At 37.5% G+C, this 16,346-nt stretch overlaps 1 protein-coding gene across 2 annotated transcripts in view; it reads left to right on the top strand.

Annotated features, from left to right (window-relative positions):
- Positions 1–16,346, top strand: part of TAF1B (TATA-box binding protein associated factor, RNA polymerase I subunit B) — a 66,682-nt gene that overhangs the window by 29,183 nt on the left and 21,153 nt on the right. Inside the window, exon 2 of one of the 2 annotated variants that reach the window (XM_038560753.1) lies at positions 39–114. The exons of the other annotated variant lie outside the window; for it this stretch is intronic. Within the exon in view, the coding sequence (XP_038416681.1) occupies positions 97–114 (18 nt within the window). The 5' untranslated portion in view covers positions 39–96. The remainder of the gene's footprint in view (positions 1–38; positions 115–16,346) is intronic. 2 annotated transcript variants of the gene reach the window in all.

Below are 16,346 nucleotides of genomic sequence, written 5' to 3' on the forward strand. Positions count from 1 at the left end.
CCAGGGCTGCTTCCATGTAGTCCTCATTTATTTTACAGCCAGGATTGATGATGGGACGAGCTCCATGCGCGCTTGCACTTGCAGTGGCCCACATCCATGGGCAGCACAGGGAAGGTGGGTATGGCTGCATCTACCTCTTAACCTGATAAAAACAAAGAAGAAATAATAATAGTGGTAGTGCTTTTTCAGGTAGGCCCTGTTTTACATATTTTATAAACTCCTATTATTAATATCAACCCTGTGAAATACATATTATTATTATGCTTATTCTACAGATAAGGAAACTGAGACACAGAGAAATTAGGTAACTTGCCTGGTACTCTCACAATGAACATAATCCAGCATGGCCAAGGCAGCCTTGGTTTGTAGGGAGACAAAAAAAGTGGGACTGTACCAAGCAAGCAATGAGGGGTGGGACAGGGAGAACAGGGGCAGGAAGTGGAAGTAGGTTATTGAGATAGTAAAGAAGCTCTGGACTTGGAGGCTCCTGAGTGGCTCAGTTGGTTAAGTGTCCAACTCTTGATCTTAGCTCAGGTCTTGATCTCAGGTCTTGAGTTCAGGCCCCTCACTAGGCTCTAGACTGGTTACCAAAACCAAGAGGTGGCCCTGTGGTAGAGATGGCAACCAGAACCAAAAGACAGGGTATAGAGGATCCAACTGAAAGATAGTCCAGGCTAGAAGTGACAATGTGCAAACCATGTGTTCTGGCATGAAGCACAGGCTAGGGAGCCTTCCTGAAAGATGGGAGATTAGTCTATTTTTTCTTAGCTTGGACAGGATTCTGATAATTTATCTTTTATTTTAGTTTTTAAAATTTGAACATACTTGACATACAACATTACATTAGTTTCAGGTGTAACAGAGTGATTCAGCATGTCTATACATTTTCACTATGCTCAGCACAAGCATAGCTGCTATTTGTCACCATACAACACTGCTGCAGTATCACAACTATAGTCCCTATGCTATACATCTTATTCTGGTGACTTACTCATTCTGTAACTGTGGAGGGTTGCAATAATTTATTTAAAGGACTGGGGACACAGAGGACACATCCTGTTCTTCTAGTCCGCATCCAGACCCCAAGTAATTTGTCAGAGATGTGGTGGGATAGCTGAACTTGAAAGTCAGGGAGGTATTTACAAAGTACAAAGTGCCCCGTGCCACCTCTGTTTGCCTCTAGGAAAAGAAAAACACAAGTTTTTAGTTTCAGAACCAGCCTGCACTCAAGATTGATTGGTTTTTCATCTTCTTAAATGGCATCCCATGCTCAGTGAGACGTGTCTGGATTTCCTGGGCATGCCTTGGACTATAACTGAATCTACCCTAAAACTGCCACATAGAAGGGTTTTTTTTTTTTTTTTTTTTAATGATTGATTTGAGAACCTGTATAATTCACTAATTAGTAATTTCAAATTTAGTTGCTAAAAAATTGGTCGTAGCTAGTCATCTGAGCCTTGTTTAAATGTTCTGCTAAAAGGAAAAGACATGCGGATCCCTGTGTGGCTCAGTGGTTTAGCGCCGCCTTCGGCCCAGGGCGTGATCCTGGAGACCCGGGATCGAGTCCCACATCAGGCTCCCTGCATGGAGCCTGCTCCTCCCTCTGCCTGGGTCTCTCTCTCTCTCTCTCTCTCTGTGTCTTTCATGAATAAATAAATAAAATATTTTAAAGGGATCCCTGGGTGGCGCAGCGGTTTGGCGCCTGCCTTTGGCCCAGGGCGCGATCCTGGAGACCCGGGATCGAATCCCACGTCGGGCTCCCGGTGCATGGAGCCTGCTTCTCCCTCTGCCTGTGTCTCTGCCTCTCTCTCTCTCTGTAACTATCATAAATAAATAAAAATTAAAAAAAAAATTAAAAATATTTAAAAAATAAAATAAAATAAAATATTTTAAAAAATAAAAATAAAAGGAAAAGACATTTAGTTCAGTAATTCTTGGTGTCTTTACATTTGTTATCATTTTTTGTATTAATCTCCCCAGTGTAGTCTTGGCTAACAAAAAATTATCTTTCCCTCCCTTATTCTCCGTCTACCCTTCTCTCCCTTGCCTCTCCCCATCCCTCTCCTCTCCCTTAGCCTCCAGTACATTCTGTATCTTATGTTGTAACTGAGCTTTAGCCTGATTTCTCGGAACCATTCACCACTCAAGTTATATTGATAATTTTTGCTTGGTTGAGGTTATTTGTACTTTTTGCTGGTGCCTGAAATTACTTACTTGTATTTAACTCCCTAACCAAATTGTAAGCTTCTCAGGAATAAACACCAGAATCTTTTATATGGGATCATAAAATATTAAAGCTGAAGGGAAATTTAGACATCACTTGGTCCATTTTCTTTGTTCTTTAGTAAGGGAACAGGCCTAAGAAAAAATGTGATTTGGGAATAGGTAAACCTCTACTTCATTAGGGTTTTCATGAGGATTATATGAGATAATATCTTCAAAATGCAGGTATATGATAGACATTGAAATGGACATTCCTTCTAGGTCCCAGGATAGAAAAACTTTTTCTCTGTGGAGAAGATTAAGAGTTATCCTCAAGCTACTTGGAAGAAAAAAATGTATTGTTTTTGGAAATTAAGATTTGCATTTTAAAGATCTGCTATAGGGATCCCTGGGTGGCTCAGCGGTTTAGAGCCTGCATTTGGCCCAGGGCATGATCCTGGAGTCCTGGGATCAAGTCTCACGTCAGGCTCCCTGCATGGAGCCTGCTTCTCCCTCTGCCTGTGTCTTTGCCTCTCTCTCTCTCTCTCTTTCATGAATAAATAAATAAAATCTTTAAAAAATAACAAAATAGAGCTCTGTTATAAACAAAAAAACATCTTTGAATATGCCTATTTCTAAGTTTGCTACAAGGAGGTGCCAGGAAGTTCATGGATGACTCTTGCTTTTCATTACAGTGTTTTATAATTTTGGTTACATAAATTCAGCTTCTTGCAAAGGATATTGCTTCCTGGGCTGAGTTTATATGTTTGAGAGTGGTAGGTAACCAGTAATTTTCTTTTGAATTAAGAAATTTGGTTTCATTTTATACTCACATAGACACTCAAATTTCACTCTATAAAAATAATTATTTCAAAAAATATATACCTTGTCCTTTCAGACAATACCTTGTCCACTATTGCCAAATGTTGAAATGACTGCAGGAGTGACATAATGCACAGAACCATGGGACTACTACTCTTGTAGCCAATGTGGCTTATATTTCCCAGAAGCCTCGCTTAAGTCTTAAGCTAAGATTGGCTTTGCCTTCCTATGGGCAGTATGGGAAGGAGTGCCTGCAGTTATATCCACATTCATTTCTGGTGATTTGGAGTGTCAGCCTGGAATACTATGTTCTTACTATGGTATCGAATCTAGACTGTTCTCTGCCCCTCCTAAGTTTTTATAATTTGAAACTTAAATTTTGTAAATTAAGAAACAAAATGAGTTTTTTATATTTACTTACATGTTTTATAGTTGCTCTGAAACCATTCAAATACTAATTTTTACTCATCCTATTAGTTACCAAGAGAGGTATATTAAAATCTCCAGCATCCTAGGATTACAGCTGTTTCTTTATGCAGTCTGATATTATCTACCTTAGAATTATATGTTTAACCATTGGCATTTAATATAATTATAAATATGATTGGGTTTAAATATACCATCCTGCTATTATTTGTTCCATTTAGTCTTCTGTTTTTTTTCTTTTCCCGCCTTCTTTTGAATTGACTTTTTTTATGATTCTATTTTATCTCCACTCCATATATTAACTATACCTCTGTGGGGTTTTTTTTGTGTGTGATTGCTCTAGAGTTTATAACATTCATTTTTAACTTATCACAGTCTACTTCAAATACTAGTGTAGGACCCTTTCAGCAATATACTTTCACTTCCTTGCTCTCATCCTCTAGTGTCAGACATGTTACTTTTTTTTTCATTATTTATTTACTTATATTTGAGAGAGACAGAGAGCTGGGGGGCCGGGGAGAAGGGGAGGGAAAGAATCCCAAGCAGACCTTGCCACTGAGTATGGCACCAACGTGGGGTTCTGTCTTACAATCCCAAGATCATAACCTAAGCCAATATCAAGAGTCAGATGCTTAACAACTGAGCCACTCAGGTCCCCCTAAACATTTTACTTTTATCTGTTATAATTTTCACAATGCATTGGATTATTTTTGCTTTAAAAATTCATTTATCTTTTTAAGAAATTAAAACGAGTAAAATGATTTTGTATTTACCTACATATTTGCTATTTCTGGCACTCTTCCTGTCTAAAAACTCCTTTAATATATCTTACAGTACAGATCTGTTGGCAGTGAATTCTTTTGGCATTTCTTGGTCTAAAAATGTTTTTATTTGTCCTCATTTTTGAAAAGATATTTTCACTAGTGCAGAATTCTGGGTTTGTACCTAATTTCTTTCAGCACTTTATTTTTATTTATTTTTTATTAAAAAAAATGATTTATTTATTTTTTCATGATAGACATAGAGAGAGAGGCAGAGACACAGGAGGAGGGAGAAGCAGGCTCCATGTCGGGAGCCCAACGCGGGACTCGATCCCGGGACTCAGGGACTCAATCCCGGGACTCAGGGATTTGCACCCTGGGCCAAAGGCAGGCGCCAAACTGCCGAGCCACCCAGGGATCCCCTCTTTCAGCACTTTAAAGATGTTTCATTTTCTACAGGCCTGCCTGGTTTTTTTCTTTCTCCACTCCTCTCGTTCCCAGCTTTATTAAAGTTTAATTGACAAAATGTTCAGGTATTTTGAATGTACATCATGGCGATTTGCTCTATATATAGCTCGAGAAAGGATTCCCGCATTGAGTTAACACATCCATCACCTCACATAGTTGTGTGTGTGTGTGTGTGTGTGTGTGTGTGTGTGTGTGTGTGAAGTCATTTAAATTCTACCTTCCTAGCAGATTTCAATCACATAGTACAGTGTTTTCAACTGCAGTCACCATGTTTTTACACTGGATCCTCAGACCTTATCCATAGCTGAAAGTTTGTACTCTTTTACCAACCTCTCTGTGTTCCTCCAACCCCCACCCCCTGGCAACCACTTTTCTACTCACTGTTTCTATGAGTTTGATGGGGGTGTTGTTGTGTTTAAGATTTGACATGTAAGGATACCATGAAGTATTTGTCTTTCTCTAGATTATTCAGCTTAGCTTAATGCTTTCAGGGTCCTTCCATGCCATCACAAATGGCAAGATTTCCTTTTTCCTTGTGGCTGAATAATGTTATATTGTGTGTGTGTGTGTGTGTGTGTGTGTGTATCTCATACCTTCTCTATCCATTCATTTGTGGATGGACACTTAGCCAGTATATTGGCTATTGTGAAAAATGCTGCAATGAACATGAAAGTGCAGTTATCTTTTTGAGATCTTGTTTTCGTTTCCTTTGGATGTATACCCAGAAATGGGATTGATGGATCATATGGTAACTACATTTTTAATTTGAGGAACCTCCGTACTATTTTTCATAATAGTTGTACCAATTTACATTCCCACTAACAGTGCCCAAGAGTTCCTTTATCGTACTCCTCCTCCACAATCTCACCAACACCGGTTACTTTGTTTTTTTGATGGTAGCCATTCTAACAGGTGTGAGGTGACATCTCATTGTGGTTTTGATTTGTATTTCCCCAATGATTAGTGATATTGAGTCATATACCTGGTGGTCATTGTTATGTCTTCTTTGGAAAATGTCCATTTAGTTCCTCTGTTCATTTTTTATTTTTTATTTTTATGTTTTTTAAAGATTTTATTTATTTGAGATAGAGATCAAGCACAAGTGACTGGGAGGAGCAGAGGGAGAGGGAGAAGTAGGCTCCCCATTGATCAGGGAGGCCAACAGGGTGCTTAACCCTAAGACCCCTGAGATCACGACCTGAGCTGAATGCAGATGCCCAACTCATTGAGCCACCCAGGCAGCCCCCTCTATTCTTTTCTTAACTGGAGTATTAATGCTATAAAGGTGTGTGAGTGCTTTATATTATTTGGATATTAACTCATTATCAAATACCATATTTGTAAATATTTCTTCCCATTCCATAGATTGCCTTTTCATTTTGTTGATTACCTTTGCTGTACAGAAGCTTCTTAGTTTGATGTAGTCCTGCTTATTTATTTTTGTTCTTGTTGTCTTTGTTTTTGGTATCAAATCCAAAAACTCGTTTCTAAAACCATTGTCAAAGCTTACCTCCTGTGTTTTCTTCTAGGGGTTTTATGGTTTTAAGTCTTAAATTTAAGTCTTTAATCAATTTTGAGTTGATTTTTGTGTATGGTGTTAAATAGTGGTCCAGTTTCATACTTTTGCTTGAGGCTGTCCAGTTTTCCCAGCAGATTGTTTTAAATCTTTTTATAAAAGATTTTATGTATTTTTTTATTTGAGAGAGTGAGCAAGAGAGAGAGCACAAGCACAGAGGAGGGCAGAAGGGAAGGGTGAAGCAGACTTCCTACTGAGGAGGGAGCCCAGTGCAGGGTTCAATCCTAGTATTCCAGGATCATGACCTGAACCAAAGAAAAATGCTTAACTGACTGAGCCTCCCTGGTGCCCCTGCCCCCAGCACCATTTATTGAAGACACTATCCTTTCCCTATGTATGTTCTTAGCTCCTTTGTTGTAAATCAATTGACCATATATGCATGGGTTTATTTCTGGACTCTCTGTTTCTTTGATCTATGTGTCTGTTTTTATGCCATTACCATACTATTTTGATTACCAAAGTTTTGTTACATAGTTTGAAATCAGAAAGTATGATACCTTCAGCTTTGTTCTTCTTTTTCAAGATTGTTTTTGCCTACTTGGGGTCTTGTGTGATTCCACACAAATTTTAGGGTTTTGGGGATGTTTTTGTGTTTTTGTGTGTGTTGTTTTGTTTTGTTTTGTTTTGTTTTGTTTTGTTTTTTTACTTCTGTGAAGAATGCTATTGGAATTTTGATAGGAATTGCATTGAACTGTAGATTGCTTTGGGAGTATGGACATTTTAACAGTAGTAATCCTAATCCACATGCACAGAATATCTTTCCATTTATTTGTGTCTTCAATTCTTTCATCAGTGCCTTATAGATTTCAGTTTACAGATCTTTTACCTCCTTGGTTAAATTTATTCCTAGGTATTTTATTCTTTTTTTTTTTTTTAAGATTTTATTTATATATTTGAGAGAGAAATAGCAAGAGAGTGCACAAGCAGGGAGGAGAGGGAGAAGTAGGCTCCCCACCGAGCAGGGAACCTGATGTGGGGCTCAGTCCCAGGAACCTGGGATCACGACCTAAGCCAAAGGCAGACACTTGACCAATTAAGCCACCTAGGTGCCTGTTAATTCTTTTTGATGCCATTGTAAATGGGATTGTTTTCTTAATTTCTCTTCCTGATAGTTTTCTGTTAGTGTATAGAAACAACTGATTTTCATATATTGATTTTGTATCCTGCAATTTACTGTATTTCTTTACTAGTTCTAATAGTTTTTTGGTGGAGTCTTTAGTGTTTTCTAGATGTAATACCATGTCATCTGCAAATAGAGACAATTTTACTTCTTCCTTTCTGATTTGGTGCATTTTATTTCTTTTTCCTGCCTAATTGTTCTAGCTAGGACTTCTAATACTATCTTGAATAAAAGTGGCGAGAGTAGGCATCCTTGTTTTCCTGATCTTAGAGGAAACGTTTTTAGCTTTTCATCATTGAGTATATATATATATACTGTTAGCTGTGGGCTTGTCAGAAATAGGCCTGCCTGATTTCTGATTCTTATCTTTTCCATTCTGTCAGTCTTATCTTTTCTATTCTCTATGTAATGTGTTTTTTTTTTCCTCCAGCTGCTTTTTAAAATTTTCTATTTATCACTCTTTTTCATCAGTTGGATTGCGATGTACCTTGGCATGGTTTTTTTTTATGTTTCCTGTTTGGAATTCATTGTCTGTGGGTGTATAGTTTTCATCAAATTTGGAAATTTTTCATTCATTACTTCTTCAAATATTTTTTCCTATCTTCCCTTTGTTTTTTTTTTTTTTTTTTTGGAATACCAATTACATGTTAGACCATTTGATAGTGCCCACAGTTCACTAAGACTTCTGTTTTTTGTTTGTTTTTTATATCTTCTTTCTCAGTGTGTTCTGTTTTGGACAGTTTCTGTAGTCAAGTTTTCAGTTTCACTGATTTTTAGTTTTTGAATGTCTAATCTGCTGTTAAACCCAATAAATGTATTTCTTATTTCAGATCCTGTGCTTTTCTAGAAGTTTCATTTTAGTTTATTTTTTCCATTTCCCTAATTATGTTTGTTTTCTTTTACCTCTTTGAGTGCATTGACAATATTTATTAACAGATGTTTTAAGGTTCTTGTCTACTTATGCTATTGTGTCTGTTATTGCTGCGTATGTTTCTATTGATTGGTCTATCTCTTGATTATGTGTCATGTTTTCCTGCTTCTCTTCATCCCTGGTAATTTTTGATTGGATGCAGACATTGTAAATTTTATGTTGTTGAATACTGCATTTTAGTTCTGGTGTAATGTAACATAGAAATCAGTTTGATCCTGTAGAAGCTTGTTTTAAAGCTGTTTCATTGCTGGCCCAGGGCCTTTATTCTGGGACTTACCCCTTCTACTATGGCATGTTCCCTCAGAAGGCTTTATCCAGTGCCCCCAGTGTTATTAACACAGTCTTTCCACTGCAGCTGGTGCCTTGTATGAGCTCTGGGAATTGTTTGGATTCACTCGGAAAGAATCCAATGATTTTTTTTTTTTCTTGGCCTGAGGTATTTCCTCACACATGCATGGATCAGTACTCAGCCAAAGACTTGAGAGGATCTCTGCAGATCTCCAGAGTTTTCTCTGTATGTGGCTTTATCCTTGCTGGTACTCTGCCTGCAAAGTGTAGCCACCTCAGCTTTTGGGAGCTCCAATCTCTGTCTCCTTGAATCAGCAAGACCACAGGGCTCTGTTTCACTCCCTGGCTCCCTGCACTACAGTTTGGAAGCTGCCTCCAGGCAGTAAACTTAGGCCTTTTACTTCTCTTATTTCAGGGATTATAGTCCTATGCTTCCTGTTGTCCATTGCCTAAAACTGTTATTTCATGAATTTTTCCACTTCTCTGTTTATAGTGGGAAGTCGGTTTCCTTGATGGGCAGAAATGGAAGTGCCAAATACTAATTTTTAGACATTTAGAAATAGATTCAATATTCAAATGTTTTTTAGGGGAGTGTTACCTAAAAGAGAATTCTTTCTTGAATGGCTAAAGTATCTCACTACTCATCCATTCTTGGATTAAAAAAAAAAAAAAAACTATAATCTCTACTAATGAATGTTATCACTAGTCTGATCTTTGCTTAAAAATTTTCCCCTCGCTGGACCATATTAGTGGAAGGTCATGGTTATAGGCTTTTGTTTACACAAAATACTTGCCCTAGTGATAATATCTTTTAACTATTTTTAAGTTAATCTTGAGTGAGGGGACAAGGGTAAGATAAGGGAGTGATTTCTTATAGAGATTTTGGTAGAAAGTATAAACATAAAAATAATATGAGATTATATCTTGGTAACAATAACCATTGCACTTTGCCTTTTCTGCTTATATCTTACCATTTTTTGAAATAAACTTTTTATTTTGAAAAAATTTTAGATTTACAGAAAAGTTGCAAAAAATGAAAATAGTACAAAGGACAGCCATATTTCCTTAACCCAGATTCAACTGCTGTTAACATTTTATCCCATTTTGTTTTATCATTTGTGCAATTCTCACTGCCTGTCTATTGGTCTGAGTATCTGCACAATTCTATTTCTGCATCATTGAGGGTAAGTTACATTTATCATGGCTCATTACCCCTAAATTTTTTAGTGTATATTTTCTAAGAATAGAGATACTGTCTTATATAACTACAATTTAGTTAACTCTTCATTTTTGTAAGAACTGCACTATACAATATGCCATAGTTTACTTAACTAGTTCTTTATTGATGGAGTTTTGTATTTGGTGATAAAAGCCTAAAGAAGGCAGCTAGGTAATGAAAAAAAGCAAACAAAAGTAGAAGCCATCTAAATGTCTGTCAACAGGAAAATGGATAAAATGTGACATTCAGATGCTAGTATATTAAACAGCTACAGCCACAAGCAAAATGAATCTAAAAAACATTCTGTTGAGTATAAATGGCAATATTCACAAACTATACATACACAGTATGTTGTCATTTGTATTCAGCTCAAAAAGAAGGTAAACTAAGTATATTTATTTAGGTATGTTTAGTGTAAGATAGTATTTTTTTTTAAGTAAGTTGGGGATCTTTTTTTTTTTTAAGATGTTTATTTATTCATGAGAGACAGAGAGAGAGAGGCAGAGACACAGGCAGAGGGAGAAGCAGGCTCCATGCAGGGAGCCCCACATGGGACTTGATCCCAGGTCTCCAGGATCACGCCCTGGGCTGAAGGCTGCGCTAAACCGCTGAGCCACCTGGGCTGCCCGTGTATGATAGTATTTTTTAAAAAGTAAGTTTGTGATGAGCAAAATTCAGGATACTAGTTATACATGTAAAAGGAGGGGAAGCAGAGGGAAGGGTAGGGAAGGAGGTTACTGGTAGATGCAGCAGCGTTGGTAGTGTTCTAGTTCTTTTTTTTTTTTTTTTTTAAGATTTATTTGTTTATGATAGAGAGAGAGGCAGAGACGCAGGAGGAGGGAGAAGCAGGCTCCATGCCGAGAGCCCGACGTGGGACTCAATCCCGGGACTCTAGGATCGCGCCCTGGGCCAAAGGCAGGCGCTAAACAGCTGAGCCACCCAGGGATCCAGTGTTCTAGTTCTTAAATCAGGTAGTGGATTTATGGGTATTTATTTTATTACCATGCTTCAAGATTACAGATATGTTACATGTATTCTTTTATATTTTTCAAGACTGTAAAGGCAACTAGAAGATGTTGTCCAAATAGAGTTTCTAAAATAGAAGTAACATGCAATATGTGGTGCATGGGTTTGTCTATGTCCTGCATCCTCAACTACTCTTTGAACTATATTTAATGCTTCTATTTTTTATCCATAAGACCTAATATAATTCTGAATATATGGCAAGGATTCAGTCTGTGTTTATTGATTAAGTGATTTGAAATAGCTAAAAAACAGGGGCAGCCCCAGTGGCGCAGCGGTTTAGTGCTGCCTGCAGCCCAGGGAGTGATCCTGGAGACCGGGGATTGAGTCCCACATCAGGCTCCTTGTATGGAGCCTGCTTCTCCCTCTGCCTGTGTCTCTGCCTCTCTCTCTCTCTGTGAGTGTCTCTCATGAATAAAATAAAATCTTAAAAAAAAAAAAAGCTAAAAAACAGAATACATTCAAATGCTTTATTTTCAGGAGATTTCAAATTCATCTATTAGGAAACTTTCAGATGTATTTATTACATAAAATATGAGGAGGCCATTAGATAGTGGCATTTGATGGAAAAAATAAAAATCATTCTACTGATATTTTAGCAATAAGTATTTAAGGGACATGACTTCGATGTATAAACAAGGACATTGAAAAATGCAAGTTATGGGTGTGTCAGTATCACTCATGAATACCAGTGTGTGAGAGAAATCATCTCATCAGTTAATTTGTACTGTTCACCAACATACTGAAACCAGTAATATATTACTCTGGTCAGAAAATACGTATGTGAGGCTACGTCGAGGATGCTTCTTTTGGGAAAATTATACTTCATATCTGCTATGTGAAACTGGTGATTTCATGTGGATTATCTGTTAATTAGTTTGATTCTTGGCCAGTATCCGCAGGACCCAGCATGCTCAGCCCAGGTCTCCCCTCATCTCTATTTCCCAGGAGAAGAGAGATGGAGTGATAGGTTTTACACTAGCCTAAAGAAAACTGGATAATGACAGAAGTCAGTCTGCAAAAATAATTGCATAACCCTTCCAAAATCAAATAGAGATTATTCGGGGATCATGTGCTTTTCTGGATACTAACTTTTAATCTTCGTTAGTACAGATATGTGAAATTTGAATATAGCTAAGCAACAGTCAGGAGAATATTTAGACAACAGACATCTTAAGGTGGACTCCAATAGGTTTTTCCCAGCTCTCATCGTGGGCCCAGAACAAATTGCAATTTCCCATCTAGTTGACAAGTCCTAATTGGTTATCAGTTTGTAAATTTGTGTTTATTCAAAAGGTCTGTCTGTGCAAGTTGATGATGTATTTCTAAAATAGTCTCATCCCCAGGACCAAGACTATAGCTCACATAAAATAATGTGTTCACCACAAACTTCCAGACTCAACTATGAACATAAAAAAGTATTTTATGTTACTACATGGTAAATTTACAATCATTAAGATAATTCTAGCAGACTAAAAATGCAAAGTGAACTGTTTTGTGAATCATAATACATGTGGAAATCATTTTATTCTTCCTTCATAAATATTACATACCTTGTCATTACTTCTGACTTTACTTTTATTTCTTACTAATTTTCCGTTATAATAGAAAGTCTTGTTTTAAGTTTGGAGGTTGCATACTGGTGCATGTACCATTCGCTAGCTTTTTCTTAGCTGAATCTTTGCTTCAAAACAATCATAAGAATAAGTAAGGGTGAGGCACTGTACTTTTTTTTTTTTTTTTTTTTAAATAGCTAAGCAGGAAGTTCACCTCTGACAGGGTATTGTAATCAGGTTTATCACCAGAACCTGCTGTTGTGTAACAGAAACTCTAGCTTGTCCTTACCTGTCTCAAGGCATTGCCTCATGAAGGAAAATAAACTCACTGGAATATTTGTGAAATTCAATAAAATGCTTTCCCAAGCACTTCGTTTTTAATGCATGCTACAAGAATTTATTATAGCTTTGTGGTCTTTTAAAAAACATATTAACCTTGTGATTTCTTACTGTTAGAATTAAATGAATTTGTATCACTACAGAAGTCTTATGTATCATATTTACTGTACCTTTTAGACATATTTCCGGCCAAGTCTAGTAATAGTTCACATTCCCCCTCTCCTGTCCCCTCCTTTTTTCAAGAAAAAGGGTGAAGGTTTGAGATATCTTCAAACGACTGTTTATTTAATTGACAGGCAGCTTTTCTTCATTGTATGTTTTGCCTTTGCTCACAAAAGTGCATTCACTGTTCCATAGTATGTTGAAACTTTTCAATGGAAATGGCTTTTTGTTAACAAAGGAAGCATTTTCTTCCCTCCTTCCATGTCTTCGCTTTCTCCAGTAAGTCTTGGCTTCTTCAGCAGCTGTACCTCCACCAGAAATGACAAAAGGTGCAATTGTTCTAAGAGATGGCGGTGAAGATAATGCTGGTGGAGTTTTGTGTGTGGGCTGCTGGGGACTGTTTTTCTTCTGTGTTTGGTTTTGTTTTGTTTTTGTTATTCTAGAAAGTTGAGCACACCTTAAAAACAAACCACTACTCCCAAAAAGAGTTTTAAAGACCCTTGAACCTTTATACTGGGTGACCTCTTTTTTTCCATTAAGTTGTTCGTTAGTATTTAAGTGGGCTCCTCTGTCCCAGGGACAAGAAATCCGACAGAACTCACTTAAAACCGAGAGGAATGGACTATAGAATACAGAGCATTGATGTGGTTTGTTTTCTTTTTCCAAGCAGGCCGTGAGCACTTAAGTCTTCCTGCCATTACTCTCCCTGAAGAGCAAAGCTCAGGAGAAGAGGCAAAGGTGTGCGAGTCAAGTTTTAGTGTTTCACACCGTCTCCTTTTTCTGAGTTCCCATTCCTAACTCCACGTGGATAGGCTCTTCATCTTATTTACTTATTTAATTTAAAAATAACCTCTTCCTTCTTTTTTTTGCCTCTGCCTCTTTTGCTGTTTTATTTTTGACTTCAGTTTCTGGAGCATGGTGCTGATTCAGAGCATCAGTTACTTCTATCAAAAATCTTTCAGGTTTTCTGGGGGAATAAGGTAAAAATGTAGTCTCTTTCAGGGACCATCTCTGTGCAGTCCCAAATAATCAGAAAACAGCTCAAACTAAAGCTGAGCCTAGACACACACGTGTCTCTATTACAGGTGCTCCTTATTCTGCTGATGACTTACAGTAAGATACTTCTATCTTTTCAGTATTGATTTTATTTTTAGATATGTTAAACTCACAGACTGATTTCTACACAGAGAATATGTCATATACATGTTACTCTGCTGTGCTCCTTGACAGTGTTTCTAAATCCTCTCCAGAGTTAGGCATTTCGTCATCCCTCACCAGACTCAGCAAGAAGGGATAAGGAGGAAACTGGAAATTCGTTCTGAAGTACATCTCCCGTATTTTGAATGTTGATCAGCAACATTCTGATCTTCTCTCTGAATGAGTAAAAAGAAAAGATGTAATGCTGGTTTAGCCAAACCCACGGAGTGGCACTTTGCCAAGGTGATTCATCCTGGCTTGGAGCAGTCTTACACCTTTGTGAAACTAGGTCCCTGTCGGTTGAAGGAGAAAAAAGACTGCCCCAGAGCTGTCGGTTACTCCCTGAGAACCTCCAAGTGAAGGTCTTTGAGTCTTCCAACTTCACCCTAGCTTTGTTTGCCATCTTACTCTGTGGGCCATATGCAGCTCTTCAGATAGTTTGTGCAACCTTTGTTAGAGTAATAACCTGGCAGGTTTAAATCTACCCTAGGGAAATTGAGGTGAGTGTAATAAGAACAGGTGTTCTCAGTTTCCCTCACTCCCACTCCTCCTTCCAGAGTCACCACTGCCAGACAGCATGAATAGAAACCAGCTGATGTTTTCTTTTGTCCCTGACCTCCCACCATATCCTAACCATCACTAGGATTTGTGGGCACACTTCTCTTTTCAAGCTTGTGAAGTAAAGCCATCTGAGGCTCTCTTCTAGGCTGCAAGAAAAATGAGGATTGGAAGCCACTGCGTTTTATTTTATTATTTTTGAGGTGTGCGTTTAAGAATATCTTGGAGAGCTTGTTTAAAGCATAGATTCTTTGACTGGATGTCAGAAATTCATTAAGTCTGGAATATGCATTTTTAACAAGTATCTTGCAGGTGATTCTGATAAAGATGGTGCTTTGGACAGTACAGACTAGTCTTCTCTCTTTCTTTTGTTATTATTCCATCTTGTTGCACAGAAGATTCCAGGTAGAATTAGACTACTTAGATAACCAAAGGGCCAGTATCAAACAGAATGTCGTTATACCTTACTATACCTGCAGAGTTTTAAACAGGATTCTGGTAGTCCTCTTACTCTGCTTGAATATCCCGGAGATTATATACACCAAATGAAAATACGGTATGAATACCTACAACTTCTGTGAGACCCTTTCCTTGGGTGTGTTTTCTACATGAATGCATTTTCTAAGTCCAAAGTAAGACTATACTAACCCAGCCATTAAATGTTTACTATATTATATGATGGTTATCCATGTTTTAGAATCCTGTCAAAATGAGAGCCTGATTCAACTCTGTGGGCTGAGGACAACGGGATAGGAACAAAAAAGCTTCATTGTGGTCTTATTCTGTAAAACAGTACTATGTAACAGTGCTCCCAGTCTCCTGCCCGAGGTTAGGTACTCTGCTGCACTAGCAATGCAGGCCCCACAAATTAGCCTGTCTTAGTTGGAATTGGAGCAGATGTATACATTGGTTGGCTCATAGCCAAGCCCTCTAAGGACAGTTGGACCACCACTTCAAGTGTTTTGGAAGCTAAGGGTAGCATTCTGGTTCTTTTGATGATGTCCTCTGGGTCAGGAATGGCATCCAGTGGTCATGTTCAGTTCCGACTCTTCCCTCATTTGAGGCGGTAAAAAGACCATCCCTTTTGGTATTGCACTAGAACCATTAAGTAATAGTTCCTATATAAAGAGACCCAGAGCAAGAGATTCGGTAGATATTTTAGTACTTCATGTAAGTGAAATAATATAATATTTGTCTTTTTATGTCTGACTTATTTCACATGGGATAATGTTTTTAAGGTTTATCCGTGTTATAGCATATGTCAGAAATGAAAATTTCTTTTTAAGTCTAAATAATATTCCATTGTATGTATATACTACATTTTGTTTATTCATCCTTGGACACTTTGGTTGTTTTCACCTTTGGCTATAGTGAATAATGCTGCTATGAACATTAGTGTGCAAATATCTGTTAGAGTCCCTTTAAGTTGTTTTGGGCATCTCCACAGAAACACAATTGCTATATCATATGGTAATTCTATGTGTAATTTTTTAGACCACTGTGTTTTTGAATATTTATTTTTTCTTATAAAAGAAATATATTCAGAGTGATTTTAAAAATGTAGAAAACAGTGAGATGTATAAAGAAGGAAATAAAAATCACCCACAATCCAATTTCTCCTAGGTGCCATTAATATTTGTTATATTTGATTGTCTTATTTAATGTACATAATTGCAAAATTAGACTTCAAGACTATCT

The sequence above is a fragment of the Canis lupus genome, chromosome 17, assembly GCF_011100685.1.
Source record: "Canis lupus familiaris isolate Mischka breed German Shepherd chromosome 17, alternate assembly UU_Cfam_GSD_1.0, whole genome shotgun sequence".
NCBI lineage: Eukaryota > Metazoa > Chordata > Mammalia > Carnivora > Canidae > Canis > Canis lupus.